Source organism: Callorhinchus milii, unplaced genomic scaffold (genome assembly GCF_018977255.1).
Source record: "Callorhinchus milii isolate IMCB2004 unplaced genomic scaffold, IMCB_Cmil_1.0 Scaffold13, whole genome shotgun sequence".
NCBI classification, from domain to species: domain Eukaryota; kingdom Metazoa; phylum Chordata; class Chondrichthyes; order Chimaeriformes; family Callorhinchidae; genus Callorhinchus; species Callorhinchus milii.
Window position 1 is genome coordinate 12,429,297 of NW_024704754.1, and position 16,795 is coordinate 12,446,091.

Below are 16,795 nucleotides of genomic sequence, written 5' to 3' on the forward strand. Positions count from 1 at the left end.
TCTAGTTCTTTACAATGAGGTTATGCAATCAATATTTCAATAGTTCTCTGGTATAAAGGAGCTGATGATGAAGCTGCTTGTATGTATATAATATGAAAATTTCAGTTGCACCTTTATGAGAATTTTTGTTATTGACAGTTTTGTTAGGTGAGCAATTTGAAACATTGTCAAGAGTCTGTTTCCTGATTTTCTAGTGTCTGCGTCATGAGAAGTTTCCCTGAAGTGGAATTTCACCTTCGGTTGTTGTTTAGCAAGGGCAGACTAACTGAATATTGAGACTGGGGCATCAGTCAGTCACATATAGACCACAATGCAGTTTTGGCATCAATAGTCTATGCATGTTTCCCTGAGATTGGAGTAAATCTGCAGCCAGAAAATTGAAGTTATGACTTGTGACCTGGAAACTATTAAAAAAATTCAATTTCCTTGTGTTAAGAAGAAACAAAAACCTTTTTGAGTTCCAATCAAACACAGCCACTGTTTGCAACCAGAGTGGTGTTTATTAAACTCCAGGATCCGTCCAAGTTCCCGATGGGCGTGGGCAAGTAAGCACAATCAATCACTTCACTAACAGAACAATACTACCGTGTAATCCCTCCTCGTGGTCGTTTTCACTTCGTCTCAACGAATGGCTTCTCCTCCACCCCCCGTACTGTCTCATGTGGTGTCCCTCAGGGCTCTGTCCTCGGTCCCCTCCTCTTCACCCTCTATATGCTCCCCCTTGGTGACATCATCCGCAAACATGGGGTTAACTTCCACATGTATGCGGATGACACCCAACTCTACCTTTCCTCCTCTACTCTCAACTCCACGACCACCGATGTCCTGACAGCCTGCCTGTCCGACATCGAGTCCTGGACGAGAGACAACTTTCTTCAGCTCAACGTGCAAAAAACCGAGGCCCTCCTGATTGGCTCACGTCAGCGCCTCCGCACCTCAGGCGCTGACACCATCAGCATCCAAGGCTGCACTCTCCACCTCTCAAAGCCAGTCAGGAACCTCGGCGTTTTGTTCGACCCTGAGCTGTCCTTTCTCCCTCACATCCGCACCACAACTGGCACCGCCTTCCATCACCTCCGGAATATCGCCAGATTACGGCATTACCTCACCCCTCACGCTGCTGAAACCCTGGTTCACGCCTTTGTCACCTCAAGGCTGGACTATGGGAACTCTCTCCTCGCCGGCCTTCCCGCCACCTCCCTCCACAAGCTGCAGGTCATTCAGAACTCTGCAGCTCGTGTACTGTCCCGCACCAGGCTTCGGGACCACATCACTCCCACCCTCGCTCGCCTCCACTGGCTCCCCATCCCCCAGAGGATTGATTTCAAGATCCTCATCCTCACCTACAAGGCCATTCACGGCCTTGCTCCCTCCTACCTCTCCAACCTACTATCCCCCTACCTACCTGCCCGTACCCTCCGTTCCTCTGGCTCCGGTCTGCTCCACGTCCCCCGCCCCAACCGCCCTACTATCGGTGGTCGGGCCTTCAGCCTCTCAGCCCCGAGGCTCTGGAACTCCATCCCCCAGTGCCTTCGCCTTGCTTCCTCCCTTTCCTCCTTCAAGGCCGGTCTCAAAACCTTTCTCTTTGACCGTGCCTTCAGCTCCCCTCTCGACTCTCTTCCTCCTCCTCGCTCCCTCCCTTCCCTCCCCTCACCCTGACCATTTCCCCCTCCTCTCTCCCTCCCTTCCCTCCCCTCACCCTGACCATTTCCCCCCTGCTCGGGTCATGACCCAACTGTGCAGCGCCTTGGGACGTCCTCCTGACGTGAAAGGCGCTCTATAAATGGAATCTTGTTGTTGTTGTTGTTGTTGTCTACTTCTGACTTCTAGCTCTCAGTCTTCCATCCACGATAGGTACTGTCGTGGGCACCCAATCTTGGTCTGGCACGGTGTCTTAAGCTTGTGTCCATCCAATCATGGTGCGGACATTAGGTCACCTGGCCAAAAATCATGCTGGGTTCACGTGAACACCTCATGGGGTGTACGTGCCTCAGCACACATACACATTGTTCTTAATTGTCTAAGATAGAGGATTGATCAGTTTAGGGCTGTATCTGGTGCTCATTATTTTGTGGTGTGGGATCATTAGTACATTCCTTTTAAGTGACTGGTTATTCCTTATCAGTATCCCAGGATGGTACCAAGGTCCTCTAGTTTAAACAACTTGCTCATTAATTGCTATTCTTGAGGGTTGCCTTCTGTCGCTTGGCAGGCCCTGTCAGAATCTAGAGACTTATTACTCAGTACTTATTACTGTGTCGACTGGTACCTTGGACCGTTGCCTCTGTGGGCTTGTTGTCGTTTACTGATAAGAGGTGACCCCCTGCCCCTGTCCGTTATTCTTTCAAAAACAGAGAAAACCACATGTGTCCTACCCCATGACTGTCAGTCCAGTTGCCCCCCACACTTAACTTAAAAGTTAACTCGTTCGCAACATCTATTATGATTCTAACAATACACAAAAAGTGTAAATTCTGACACTTGTTACCAATGCTTTGGATTCATGCAGGACAGTGTCACACAAAAGTGAAGTAGCAGGCAATACTAATGCCCAACAGCCCAGGATCTGCTCACATCAGTTCTGAATTGTTCTGCAATACTGTATAACAAGTCCAGAGATGATTGTGGNTTTTTTGACTGAATGTGATGTGAGTGAGCTTGGCTTGTTAATTTATTTGTAGAAAAGCAGATTGTGCAAATATCTTTCTGCATGTTTAACTCTTTTGTATAGAGGGTAGTGATGCAAACTGTAGAGTTTGGTAGTGTAAATCCAACTGACTCATTCATACAGCAACTGTTTTTGTATACTGTGGATACAATGGTGAGACATCTTATATTGAGGACGACTATGAGGAGTTGATTCTGCTTATAGTTGGTGTTTTGCAAATATTACACTTTATTTTGGAGTCGGCAAGCTTAAGTCATTTGCTGGTGAAGTTTGCAGCACGATTATTGTGTTAATCATGGTACGTTTTCTGTGACATCTATGAGGGCATGCAGGAACGGCCGAGGGTGGTGGATTACCAACAGTTGACCATTGATCATTTTATAAAACGGTTTGTGGTCCGATCACCAATACATAAAAGATCCAGAAATACTATGAACTCCTGATAATAAGACTTGTCATATCATCTTGCTATCAATATCATGGCCACTTAAGATATAAGAACATAAGAAATGCTAAACGAATCAATACCAAGATTCATCTAGTTCGCCTTCCACCTTACTGGCGGTCGCATGCACATATGTCCCGAACTGCATATAGTATATCCTTGGTGACATCATCCGCAGACATAGGGTAAATTTCCACATGTGTGTGGATGACACCCAACTCTATCTCTCTGCCATCACCCTCAACTCCAGGACTACTGCCTGTCCGACATCAAGTCCTGAACAAGGGACAACATTCTGCAACTCAGCGTCAGCAAGACCGAGGCGCTCATGATTGGCTTGTGCCAGCCCCTCCGCACCTCGGGTGCTGGCAGCATCAGCCTCCATGGCTGCACACTCAACCTCACTAAGCCAGTCAGGAACCTGGGTGTCGTATTTGACTCTGAACTGTCCTTTCTTCCCCACATCCGCGCCATGACCGGCACTGCCTACCACCACCTCCACAACATTGCCAACATTGCCTCACCCCTCAGGTTGCCGAAACCCTCACCCACGCATTTGTTCCATCAAGGCTCGATTACGGAAACTCCCTCCTCATCGGCCTTCCCAACTCTTCCCTTCACAAGCTGCAGATCATCCAAAACTCTGCAGCTCGTGCACTCTCGCGCACCAGGCTCCGCGACCCCATTACTCCTATCCTCGCCCGGCTCCACTGGCTTCCCAACCCCCAGAGGACCGAGTTCAAGATCCTCGTCCTCACTTTCAAGGCCATCCATGACCTTCCCCCCTGCTACCTCTCTGGCCTGCTAACTCCCTACCAACCTGCCCGCTCCCTCCGTTCATCAGGCTCCGGCCTGCTCTGTGTCTCCCGCTGGACCCACCACACCATCGGTGGCCGGGCTTTCAGCCTCTCTGCCCCCACACTCTGGAACTCCATCCCACGGTCCCTTCACCTCGCTTCCTCCCTTCCTTCCTTCAAGGCCGGTCTCAAGACCCTTCTCTTCGATTGTGCCTTTGGTCGCCCTCCCACCTCTTTGCCTTCCCTCACTCCTACACCACCCCTCCCTCATGCTCGGGCCCCGACACCTGACTGCTCAGCGCTTTGGGACATCCTCCCGACGTGAAAGGTGCTCTATAAATGTAATTTTGTTGTTTGTTGTTGTTGTATCCCATAATGTTATTTTCTAAAAGAAAACTATGTAATCTGTGTTTGAAAGAATCAACACTTTCTGCTTCAGCCGTCTCCCTAGGGAGTCTGTTCAACAGGTTCAGTATTCGCTCACTGAAATAGTGTTTGCGTAGATTCGTTCTTAATTTACCCCCCCTTTGATTGCAGGCCGTGCCCTCTGGTTTTACTATTCTTGACAAGTTGAAACAGCCTGTCATGATCTATATTGTTTAGCCCCTTTAGAATCTTAAAGACAGCAATCATGTAGCCTCTCAATCTTCTCTTTTCTAGCGTGAATATAGCCAATTCACTTAGTCATCCATCATAGTCCAGTCCCTCCATTCCCTCAATCATTTTTGTTGCCCTCCTCTGTATCTTCTCGATTTCTCCAATATCCGTTTTGTACTGTGGCGACCAGAACTGTACACAGTACTAAGTATGGTCTCACCAATGATTTATACAGTGGCAGGATTACCCCACTGCTTGGGCTTGCTATTGATCTCTTGATCCATCCCAACATCTGGTTTGCTTTACTCACTGCCACAGAGATTGCTGTCAATCTGTGCCCAGAGCTCCCTGCATCTTCTTGACCTCTCTGCTGTCTTTGATGCAGTTGACCATTCTATCCTCCTCCACTGCCTCCCCTCTCACCTCAACCTTCATGGTTCTATCTTTGACTGGTTCAGATCCTACCTTTCACACCGTCTCCACAAACGGCTTCTCCTCCAGCCCCCGCACCGTCTCGTGCTGCTTTCCTTAGGACTCTGTCCTTGGTCCTCTCCTCTTCAACATGCTCCCTCTTTGTGAAATCATCCTCAGACATGGTTCAACTTCCACATGTATGCAGATGACACCCAACTCTATCTCTCTGTTTCACAATCGACTCCAGGACCACCGCTGTCCTGACAGAATGTCTGACAGACATCAAGTTCTGGATAAGAGCTAACTTTCTCCAGGATTGTCAGCAAGACAGAGGCCCTCCTGATTGGCTTTCTGTCAATGAATCCACACCTCAGGTATTGGCAGCACCACTGTCCATGGATGCACATTCCACCTCACTGAGCCAGTCTGGAACCTTAGTTCCATCTTGCTTGACCCTGAACTGTCCTTTCTATCCCACATTCGTGCCATGACCCGCTCTGCCTTCCTCTACTTCTGCAGCATTGCCTTCCTCCACCACTGCCTTTCCCCTCAGGCCGCTTAATCCCTCATCCATGCATTTATTACATCTAGGCTCGACCACCAACTGTCTGCTTATTGGTCTTCCCAACTCTACTCTCCACATGCTGCAGATCATCCAGAACTCTGCAGCTTAGGACCTCTCCCGCACTAGGCTCTGTGACCCCTCCCCCCACTCCACCCTCACACGGCTCTACTGGCTCCCCATTCCCCAGAGGATAGAGTTCAAAGTTCTCATCTTCAAGGCCTTCCACAGCCTTGTTCTTCCCTCTCAGTAAACCCATTTCACCTTGTCCGATTCCTTTGCTCAGCAGGCTCCGGGCTTCTCCACTTCCCCGGCCCCCCACACCATCGGCGGTTGATCCTTCAGCCTCTCTGCCCCCACCCTTTGGAACTCCATCCCACAGTCCCTTCGCCTTGCTCCCTCCCTTGCCTCATTCAAAGTACATCTCTAGACCCTCTTCTTCGCCCGTGCATTCGTTCTCCCTTCCCCACTGCCCTCCCCCCTCCCCTTCCCAATCCCAACCCCCTGCTCGGGTCCAAGTTCCTGACTATCCAGTGCCCTGACATCCTCCCGATGTAAAAGGCACTTTACAAATTTCATTTGTTGTTGCCTTTACATAAATTTATACTTCTGCTGCACTTAAATGAGTTTTAGCAAATAAACTGACATTTGCGGGGACTGGGGGCACTCTGTCACACTGACAGCTATTTGCTCTGCGCAGCCGCAGTGTGTTGGTGTCAGTCCTCCCAGCCATAGCAATCCCTACATAGTCACCCTGGATGTAGAGCCACTGAACTCTTTTCCCCTGGAGTGACAGGAATTTACTGTATATTTTCATTCTAATTTTATTGTGTTCTGTTGGCAAAGAGCTTTGTACTTAATCGTTGATAAAATTCTGGTGCAGAGTTATTGCAGTGCATGATTTGGAGAACACTAATTGGTTTCTATTATCTTTTAGTTTTTTGCATCAGAAGTAGTTATTAAAATCATCCACTTAAATTGTTTGCTATGTTCATATGTACTTTGGGCATCATTCAATATAAGCCTATTTTAAAATAAACAAGGATGTCTTTTTGCTTTTGGGCATTTCTGTTGATCACAGCTGAAATGCATAAACCAATGATTCTTAAAAGAGAAAGTGATTTGTGAGTGTGATATTTAGTGACCTCCATTAAAAGCAAAGATCATTGGAGCTCCACTTATGCAATTGTGTGAGATACTCTAATTTAAGTGTACATTTGGTAAAAATGGTTGTATAAAATTCATGGCTGTTCATCGGGGCTGTATTCTATTGCAACCCATTGTTCAGAATTGTATCTGCTCCTAAGGATGAGTTACAATGGAAATGACCGCTTTGTACAGATTTACTAGTACGCATACAAAATACATTAGAAATCTATTTCTAGCTTATTGGAGCAGAATAAATGATGGTTTGTTGCTGAGCTTTTTATGCATTGGTGTTCAATTGATTTTCCATGTTCTATGCAATGAACCAGTCATTTATTTCTTTGAGGGGTTGGGGACACTGATTAGAATTTGCAACTGTTGAATTAAAAGAATGCTGTCATCAGCATTGCACATGCTGCAAGATGCTTGAGTGCAGTGGGCATACTATCATCTGTTTATTTGGTATCACTACAAGTTGAACACAATTACATTTACCAATGGAGTTTACTCAAATGCATCACAAAACGAAATTACTTTTAAAATCGGGGATATGTGTAAACCTTGCTTCATTAGCAAGAAAATGGGAAGGCGAATAGGACAAAACAATAGAATTAAAGAAAAAGAATAAAGCGGTAACAGGGCAGAAAAAGAGTGGCAGTAAAAGTGCAAGGTGTATGAGAAAGTTAGAGAGAAGTTATTAAAAGAGAATAGATCTAGAGAGAACAGGCAGTTAAAAGACATTGAAGAAAGTCGAAACAAAAACAGAGAGAGCTGGGAAAAACTCAGCAGGTCAGGCAGCATCTATGGAGAAAGGAAAGTGAGTCTGACGTAGGCTTGTGGACCCGAAACGTTGACTCACTTTCCTTTTTCCATAGATGCTGCTTGACCTGCTGAGTTTTCCCAGCTCTCTCTGTTTTTGTTTCAGATTTCAAGTATCTGCAGTACTTTGTGTTTTGAAGAAAGTCGTATGCGCACTCTCACTATTAATGGCTACAAACTTCCTTCCTGAATTTGTGGTTCGCAGGTCTTCTAGCCCTAATGTTATAATAATAATAATCCTTGGATTTGATGTAGTGCCTTTAACGTCAGTCAATCTTGAAGCACGTCACAGAATTTCTTTTGCAAAGTGAGTGATTGTATTTTGTAGGTGGACACGGAAACAAATTTTTGCAAGACAGTGTATCATGAATACCTAATTTTATAGGTATTCATGATATGCTGCTGTTCTGACAAAGGGTCGTGGACCCGAAACATTGACTCACTTTCCTTTCTCCATAGATGCTGCCTGACCTGATGAGTGTTCCCAGCGACTTCCATTTTTGTACCTAATTTTTTATGGTGGATTGCTGGCCAGGGAATCAGAAGAAACTCCCTTCTAATTTGGAGTAGTGTAACATCCACCTGAAAAAGCAAATGGGAACTTGGTTAATTCTAATTCGAAATATAGCACTTCCAACAATGCAGTGCACCACCAGCATTACATTGGGGGTGGAAGACTAGACTATATGAGTTCAAAGGCCCAATGTACGACTCAATTTGTAGGCTCAATCTTTTAGTGTGAGAAATCTACATAGTTCTGTGGCTGGTTTGCTTAATGTTTTTAACAAAGTTTTGCAAATTTTTCGAACTACAGAGGGATGACAGCATTTCACACATCTAACTGGGAGCCCAAAATAGGAGAGAGGAAATTAGGAGAGGGGTGGGAGGAAGAGATGACCAAAAATGCTGTTGGAAAGGTAGGTTTAGAGGTGGAGAAAAAGTGAGATGGAGGGACTCCGGGATGGAGTTCCAGAGAATGGGCATAGAAGGTTTGTTCCCAATGGTGAGGTAAATTGGGCAAGGGCCACAAAGCACTCCAGTGTTGGCTGAGCAGAGGGAGCAGCCAGGAAGGTGGGTAGGGTTAGTCCATGGAGGAATTTGAGGACAACAAAATTAAAATCAAATTTACTAGGAGGTGGGGAGCTGGTGGAAACCAAATTACATTTAATTGGAGAGAAAATTGGAAATAAGCTCCTTGTCAGGTTATTAGATGAAGTATTGTGGTTGGGGNAAAAAAACCTAATCCCTTTGGCATTTCAATGAAAGAGTTAGTGTGTTTAATCCCTTTTGCAAGGAGGTGCCTGTGGGCTGGATGAGACGAGATATTGTCAATGTTTACAAAATCTCATTAAAAATAAATAATGGAAATTTAACATAAGCACTCTCACCACTTATTGCGAAATCATTTGCTTGAACACAAGAACAAACTTTCATTCACAAATTGCCACTTAGACACACATCCCTTTTATAGTAATTTAGAAGGAATGCCTCCATTACTATCATAACTGTTGCATTCATAGTATACTTTAAATATGTACTGTCCATATTTAGTTTTCAAAAATGAAAGTTCGCATTTTAAAGCCGTTCACAGAACCTGGTGAATGGGGGATATTGTGCGGTGTTTATTTAATTTTGTTTATTTGTAGTAAATTTAGGAAGGAATGTTCCTTCAGATTTCTTGGCTTACATTTATGCTGTTCTTCAGATTTTGTTTTCTTAGCTTTTTGCAGTCATGCTAATCATAAAATCATTCCAATACCATCACTGGTATTAAAGCTGCATTATTCTTTTTCAATGGGCTTCTTGTCAAATTTTTGATACATGAAAAAATTGATCACTAATCATTGTGTAATAAGGAGTTAGGGACAGAATGTCTTAAATACTGAAATGATGTAGTCTCAGAATAAACTGGAAATAAATGATTAAAAAGTTGATCAGAATTCAGAAAAACATGTAGTGGGTAGACTCTAGATTTAAATTCTTTTTTGTTTTCTTCCTCCCTCCCCTACCCCCGTTTAATTTCAATTTGTACAGTCCATTTCTCAAATGAAGGAGTATAATTTTTGTTAGACTCTTGTTCCTGCTTTCAATAAGACTGCCAAGATATGAGACGTTGTGACCCTTCCATAATAAGGGATCATATTTACTTTGGGGATTAACAATTGACAAGCGTAGAATCAATTGATGCTGAATTGCAAAACAGAGCATTCACTTAGCTGATACAGTCAATTCAGATTTTAAATGAACAGTCTTAACATTTTAATCTCTTGTCCTGAACATGCAGAAAGTTAGTGAGAATTGTATGTTGCGCATTGATTAGATTACAGTATTTTTAAATTTAATGGAAGGAAACCAGATCAATGCTGCTTTACATGATTAATACTTCCAGCTTAATTTGGTAAACTGGAGCTTTTCATTCTTCAGGTTGATCTTGCTTTGCTACTACAACGAATGCTTCTTTCATGTGCTATACGGTCTGGATAAGTCAAAGCATTCATTAGTGTGGATTAACTATTTTAAGGAATTCCTTTCAGGCCTAAAGTGATTTTCTAATCTTGAAACCCAGTCTCACTGCTGTAGAATCTCACTTCATATTGCAGGAGAAAAAATAATAAATTGTGCTGAAGAGGATGGTTTACATTTTGTACATTGAACCCAAATTTAGAGCAGGCACCATACAATTCCAGATCTCTTGTTGATGTATTGCCTTTTTGTCTTTCAGGTTATATAATAAGCCTTGTTCTTCTAACATTACCTCGGCAGCACCTGGTCCAACTATACTTGTATGTTTTGACCGCTCTACTTCTGTTTGCTGGGCACCAAATATCCAGGTAAGGATCTCAGAAAAGTTTCATTGTTAGAGCGATTAATGTTGAACACAACAATAGCGCAATGAAAATGTAGCATCTTTCATAGAATAATTTCTCAAAGTTCTTCAGAGGCATTGTGGAACTTGAGCAGAGAGGGTATGGTGGGTGAAGAGATAGATCTTTAGAAAGGTTTTGACAACTGGGAGGCAAGGAATTTGAGTTGGGTATTCCAAAGAGCTGGGGCACAGATAGTGCTGAAAGCTTAGCTGATATTTGTAGGGCTGAGGAGACAGGAGATGTGCAGCAAGCATAATTTTGAGAAGTGGAGGCTGTGGGGGGGAAGTGAGGCTGAAGTAAATTGCAGTGGTAGAGAAGTCTGAGGGTGTGAAATTTTGAAGGTCAGAATAAGGATCTTGAAGTTGATACATAGCAGAATGAGAGCAATCGGTAAAAATGGCAACCCTTCCAACACTTTGGTTCACAGTGTTGCTTAGGAACAGTTGCAACTTTATTATAAAGGATATGTTAGTGACATGCTGAAATTTCAGTTCTCCATAGAGAGAGGACTATTTTCTTAAGTGGCTTCAATCTGGTGAAGTTTTGACTACAGTCTGATTCTTGTCTATGTTGTAATTTTGCTGCTCAGGAAAATAACCACAGTATAGGTAGATACTTGGCTTCTATTTTTATGTATAGTTCCTGTTCTGTTGATTATGTTTATGCTTTTGCCATTACTCATGTTATCTATCTTTATTTGGATCATTCTCTGTGATTTTGTTAAATTCTGACTTTTCCTCTGTGTGACTTTTTTTGTTTTTGCCTGGTCTCCTGCTTCCACTTTGCTATTGTGTTTGTTTTAAATCTCTTTCATCTCTGCATGTTTCTCATTGTTCAGTGATCAGGCAGGAATTGGAAGGTTGATTAACTTGGGATAGAATAGGTGACCTGAGAGAGGTCTCAAATAAATTGATTAGATGCTTTTACTGAGACTTGGTGAAGGATTGAAGCTTCCCAAATTCCTTGATTCGATTGAGCACCAACCAACCAGACGTGGAACCAGAAGTTCTGGGTTTGAAACCCAGTGGATTCACTCATTCTTTCACTTCAACTGGTTGTGAGGTTGATTTAATTGTTAAATGAATCAAACAAGATCACAGTAAATCCAGGGCAATATTAATGATTGATCAGAGTGTCTGACTTGTTACAGAAATGTCCTGCACTCTGAAAGTCACAGCCTTAATTGCATTACCATTCTTTAATAGATTGAAAGAAGTTACCCATCTTCACTTGTGCCTTTTTCTTGTGGCTATTTCTATGCTATGATAATACTAGTTGATGGTGAAAAATGCAATATTCCTGCAGTTTTCACATTAAGCTAGTTTTAAAAGTTTCAAAACCTTTACTCAGTAGTGTTTATATGAAGATCCTATTACATTAGGGTGAATTATTTGCTAGTTTGGATGTTTGTTAATTGTTAACGTGAATAGCTATCATTGGAGTCTTCATCTTCTAAATTAATAAAGCAGTTATGTGACTTATTTTGGAGTCCTATTGAGAAGTTAGGAATGTTCAATGGAAAAATAAAGTCTGGCATTGATATATACTCTTGGTAATTTGTGCAATCCTCATGGCAATGTTTGAACAATGCTAATCTCAATCAGTGAATATTTGCATAATGATCCACATGTGTATGACTTGGCTATGTCTTTGAGTCAATATTTCTTGCAGTAGTGTGAAGTAATACTGCTGTTATTGATGTGTGGTATCAAGCATTTCAGCAAATATACACATTTTTAAGGAGCTATTGATGAATAATGTAACTTACATTGTTGTTGAATCCCTTGATTTTGTCTGCAGAATGTATTGATCCATTCATTGTATAGTGCAATGGCAGTGCAAGCTGTATCAACTCATTGAGGACTGTAGCAGCATTTCTGCACCAAAATTAAAAGGAGCACATGTCTGAAAATATCACTAGATTGCAAAAATATTTTGAGAAATGCTTTGATTCAATAAGAGTTAATGGCTGTTTGTGCGACATTGCTGTGAGAAAATTAGTTGTTGCGTTTGCTTACCAATATGCATTCACTGCACTTTACAGTAAATACTGTGAAGCACTTTAAGACATCCTCGGGAAATGCTCCATTCCAAATGAAAGAATTCTTATTCAGTCTTGAAGTTGTAGGTTACAATAAGTAGTAAATCGTTTAAGATATTTCCAAGCAGCAGACATGACTGAGTCACACAAAAGTGAAATTGTGAGTGCGTTAGTGGTCAGTATTAATTGCTGGGTAAATTTAGTGTTTGCTTGCATCCTGACCTGTTTATCGGGATTAACCTTTGTTGATTCGGTGAACTAAATTTAACAATTTGTATTCTAAAGCGGAGGAAAATGTAATGTCTAGGGAATGCTTTTTGCTCAAAGTGCTCCACTGGAATTATAGAAGAAAATTGTGTAATTTGTACTTCAAATAAGAAATCCTCAGGTTAAAGATCACTTAGCGCTGCCTCCTCCTCTGCGAGACCAAGTGACTTCACAGACGGGGAGGAACCGATTCCATTTTTCTCCGTGGAGCTGACTCTAATTTGGCATCTGTTCCAGAGTTCAATGACCTTGGTAGCGTATGTTATTGGCACTGCTGCATACTCATTGACATTGTGCTTTCCAGGGAGGTGGGTGTCTCTGTAACAGCTAGACCAGTGCTGCCAAGTATCTGTGTGTCATTAGAGCCATTGTGAATATTTATTTACATTTGTGGAATGTATGCTTTCCCATAAAAGTACAACTATATGTATAAGTACTGTATATAATTTCTTCTGTAACTACAGGAATGCTTTGTAAAAGATCCCTTTTATCCCCTCTCGAGTTAGCTGTGCAGTCATACACACATCACTATAATTCCCTATACCCTTAAGGGTTTTTCCGATTACTCTTCAGATTTGATCAGGTAGCTTGGTTTTCCCATTGCACTTAAAGGACAACTGGTGTAATTTGCTATCAACTAATAATATTATTTTTGTCTGGGAAGTTAATAATAGTAGTGCAGCGGGACTGCATACAAGTGTAAAGTGCTATACAAATGTAATTTTGTTGTTGTTGTCTCTTTGCTGTTGGCATCGGAGAAGAAATCAACTCGCCAGTCTGTGATATTGCTACCTACACGTGTGTTGTAATACGTGTGTTCTAAGATGTGTGTGTCAGCATGGCTCAGTGGTAGCATTCCCACCTCTCGAGTCAGAAGGTTGGGGGTTCAGTCTAACGTTGGGACTGGAAATCATAGTCTAAGGTTACACTCCAACGCAGTGCTGTCAGAGGTACCGTTCTTCAGATGAGACATTAAACTAAGGTTTCCTCTGCCTTTTCATGGGGTGTTAAAAGATTCCATTGCACTAAAGTGCTAGGCTTTTATAGTAATAATCCTTGTGTTTCATACAGTAGATGCTTTATCACAGGACGGCCAACCTACAGTCTGCATAGTGTAGACTGTGATCTGTTCCAGAGCCCAGACTAGACTTTGTGTTATTGTTCTATGCATGCGTCAGGCAGACTGCGTGTCGCAAGCTGGCCATCCCTGCCTTATCGCATCATCAAAACGTCTCCTGGTGGTTGTGTATTTGTAGACAATATTGCAAGTAAAATATGTTGAGTAGTTAAAGTGATTGATTAGTTAGTGGTAGTCAAATGCGATTTTCCTACTTGAATCAGTCGTGATTTTGCTACAAGGTGAGGTTTAATCAACTTTTCCATTGATGAAAGTGAATCTTTCTCAAATTAATGTGATGCGCAGGATGATTTATGTTTTCTATAGTCTTATTGGTCAGGGAAAAGTATTGGTTCAAGAAGAATAGTTTTATTTATTTTTTTATGGGAGAGGAAACCTCCCAGAATTTATTTTAAAAATAGCAGTTTTTAAATTCGAGCCCCTGACAGCTTCAATGTTATTTGTCTGCCTGTGTGATAACAACTGTTTATGTCAAGAGAAGGATGTTCATGATTTAGAAAATTGTTGGAAAATACTGTGGGTAAACATTACAGCAATAGTTTTAGGCATTTGGCAAAAACTGCTATATTCAGCCATAAAAAGTAATACTTAAACTACTATTTCCTACTAGTTGCATTTATTAAACTAGGTGGAGAAGATTAGATGATTCATCACATACATTTATATTGTACTACTAACCTTAATGCAACAATAGACCAAGCATTCTCTGTCATAACAACTCATGCAGTCCCAGAACGTAATAATAATACTGTCATTTTTTTCGCACCTTTCACATTGGGGGGACATCTCAAAGTGCTTTACAGGTAGACGGTAAAGTATAGTGACTGTGTAATTGTATGTGGCAGAATGTTTGCACATAGTAATATCCCACAAGCAGTTATAAAGTGAATGACCAATTTTATTTGGGGTATTGTTGGCCAGGACATTGGGAGGCACTCCCTTCTCTTTTCAAATAGTGCTGTTGGATCTTTAACGTCCACCTGAATGGAAGGATAGAATCTCGGTTTAACATCTCATATAAAGGATGAAACCTTTAACAACACAGCACAACTTTGCTATTTGTGCATAAATTATTGTTTTCGTTAAAAGCTTGTGAAATCGGAAAGCAGAGAGACCAGAGTAGAAAAAGCGAGGCAGCATATGACGTTAAAATAAATAATTGTTAGTAGGTGGGTAAAAATAATGTTTGTCCATGCATGCAAGTGTTAAAATTTAGCTGTAACATTCAAAGTAACTTCGGTTGCTGTTATTTTTCAGGGATTTTGTAAGGAGTGAAATTGACTTTGGTCACGATGGACCTGTGTACGAAGATCCTTTGTCTCTCAACCGCTTCACGACTGCTTTAATAGGTAAGGTGGTGCTAAAAGTTATTTGATCAACCATATTCACCAGTACATTTATGTTTGGCTCTGACTTTGGTGCAATCTAATGCATCATGTTTATTGGATGAACACCGATTTTCATTTTGTTTTGTATCAGTATTTTATTGCCGTTTTTCTGCTAAAACTGAAAATCAGAAGTCCTACCTTTAGTGGAATGGATTTAATTTGAAGTAACTAAAACTTTTGCCTTTCAGAGTAGATCAGAAATCTATTTTGATCAAATATTTGATCCTTTCACAAATTATAAAAAGGATGCGCTGTGTGCATTAATTCTAAGTCTATATTTTATAATTTTGTATTTTATAATTTTATAATGTTTTTTAACCTCCCCATTTTATGGTCAGCTTTTTGGGTGTTTCTTTAGATTTTTGTCACAAAGTTTAGAGGACAGCAGCAGTAAGATACTTGTTGACGTAATCCAACTTGCAGTCCAACAAGCACTCTGAACCGCCATCCGGCGTGAAGGGCGCTATACAAATGCAAGTTGTTGTTGCTTGGATATAGATCTAAAAAGCTCCTCCCCTCTTCTGTCCTTTGTTCTGCCCCCTACCCTGAGTGAAGTGAAAGTTATTTTACTACTTGAAATAGAACCAATAAATGAACAAATGTTATAATGGCTACAAAAAGAAATTTTGAATTACAAAATTCTGATAATGCTGCATCGTTTGTGTTTTTGGCTGAACTCTTTCCTAACTAGACATGTAGAAACAGGGGATATTGCCACATAGGTCCAGTTCATCAATTTCCTTTTCTCTTCCTGTCTCCACCCTGCCACTGAGTAATACAACTTCATACATGTGCAAGCATAGAATTATTGGGATATAGCAGTTGTGTGACAAATAATTCACTGCACACAATTTGAGATGTGAGAGAAGGAAGTAGAGTATAGATTTACAGGAGGAAAGGTAACTGATCTTTTTAAGATGATTGTGTTCACTTCCTACAAGCTGGTTGAGGATTGGCAGGGGCATGGGAGTAGATTGTCCAATCCTGCTTATTAAATGATGAATGACACATAATATGAAGGACGACATTTAGTGTTTCAAAATGAGGAAGATTGACAAAACAAAATTCTAAGTCCCATTTTTGCAGTATAAAGAATTATACTGTCCTTTGGAACAAAATCAGTTTTAAACTGAACATCGCACCTTTCATTCCTGAGGTCTTTATACTATTAGCATTGCAAGAGATCAACTACCACTCCTGATCCTTTCTGTATTTACTCTCGAAACTGGAGAAGCAAAGGTTTTTCTTAAAGTTCATTGTTTGTAAACCATGACTTAAGTAATTGTTCTCTAATACAGTATTTCAAAACAAAATGTTTTATGGCCAAAATTCCTCTGTATCCTAGATATTATAGTTACAATTTAATGTTAAATTTGATAATTTTAGTAGACGTGCTCATTTGTAGTGGCTCATTTGGAAATGTTGTAGATGTGTCATGGAAATATGTCTTGTAGATCATCATGTAAGTCATTTCTCTTTGGCACTAAAACCAGTATTTATGGTATAATGGAGTCTTACAGGATGATATTAAAATGGCCTGCTTAGCACTGTATTGTAGTAATGAATTTGTACCACTAGAGACTGCTTGTGTATAGTGTATAAATAGTGATATGAGCTTTGCTGATAGACTGGGCACTGTGTCATTG

At 41.4% G+C, this 16,795-nt stretch overlaps 1 protein-coding gene across 1 annotated transcript in view; it reads left to right on the forward strand.

Annotated features, from left to right (window-relative positions):
- Positions 1 to 16,795, forward strand: part of rnf145a (ring finger protein 145a) — a 50,981-nt gene that overhangs the window by 11,660 nt on the left and 22,526 nt on the right. Inside the window, exons 2-3 of the mRNA XM_007891401.2 lie at positions 10,171 to 10,279; positions 15,019 to 15,110. Coding sequence (XP_007889592.1) covers positions 10,171 to 10,279; positions 15,019 to 15,110 — 201 coding nt within the window. The remainder of the gene's footprint in view (positions 1 to 10,170; positions 10,280 to 15,018; positions 15,111 to 16,795) is intronic.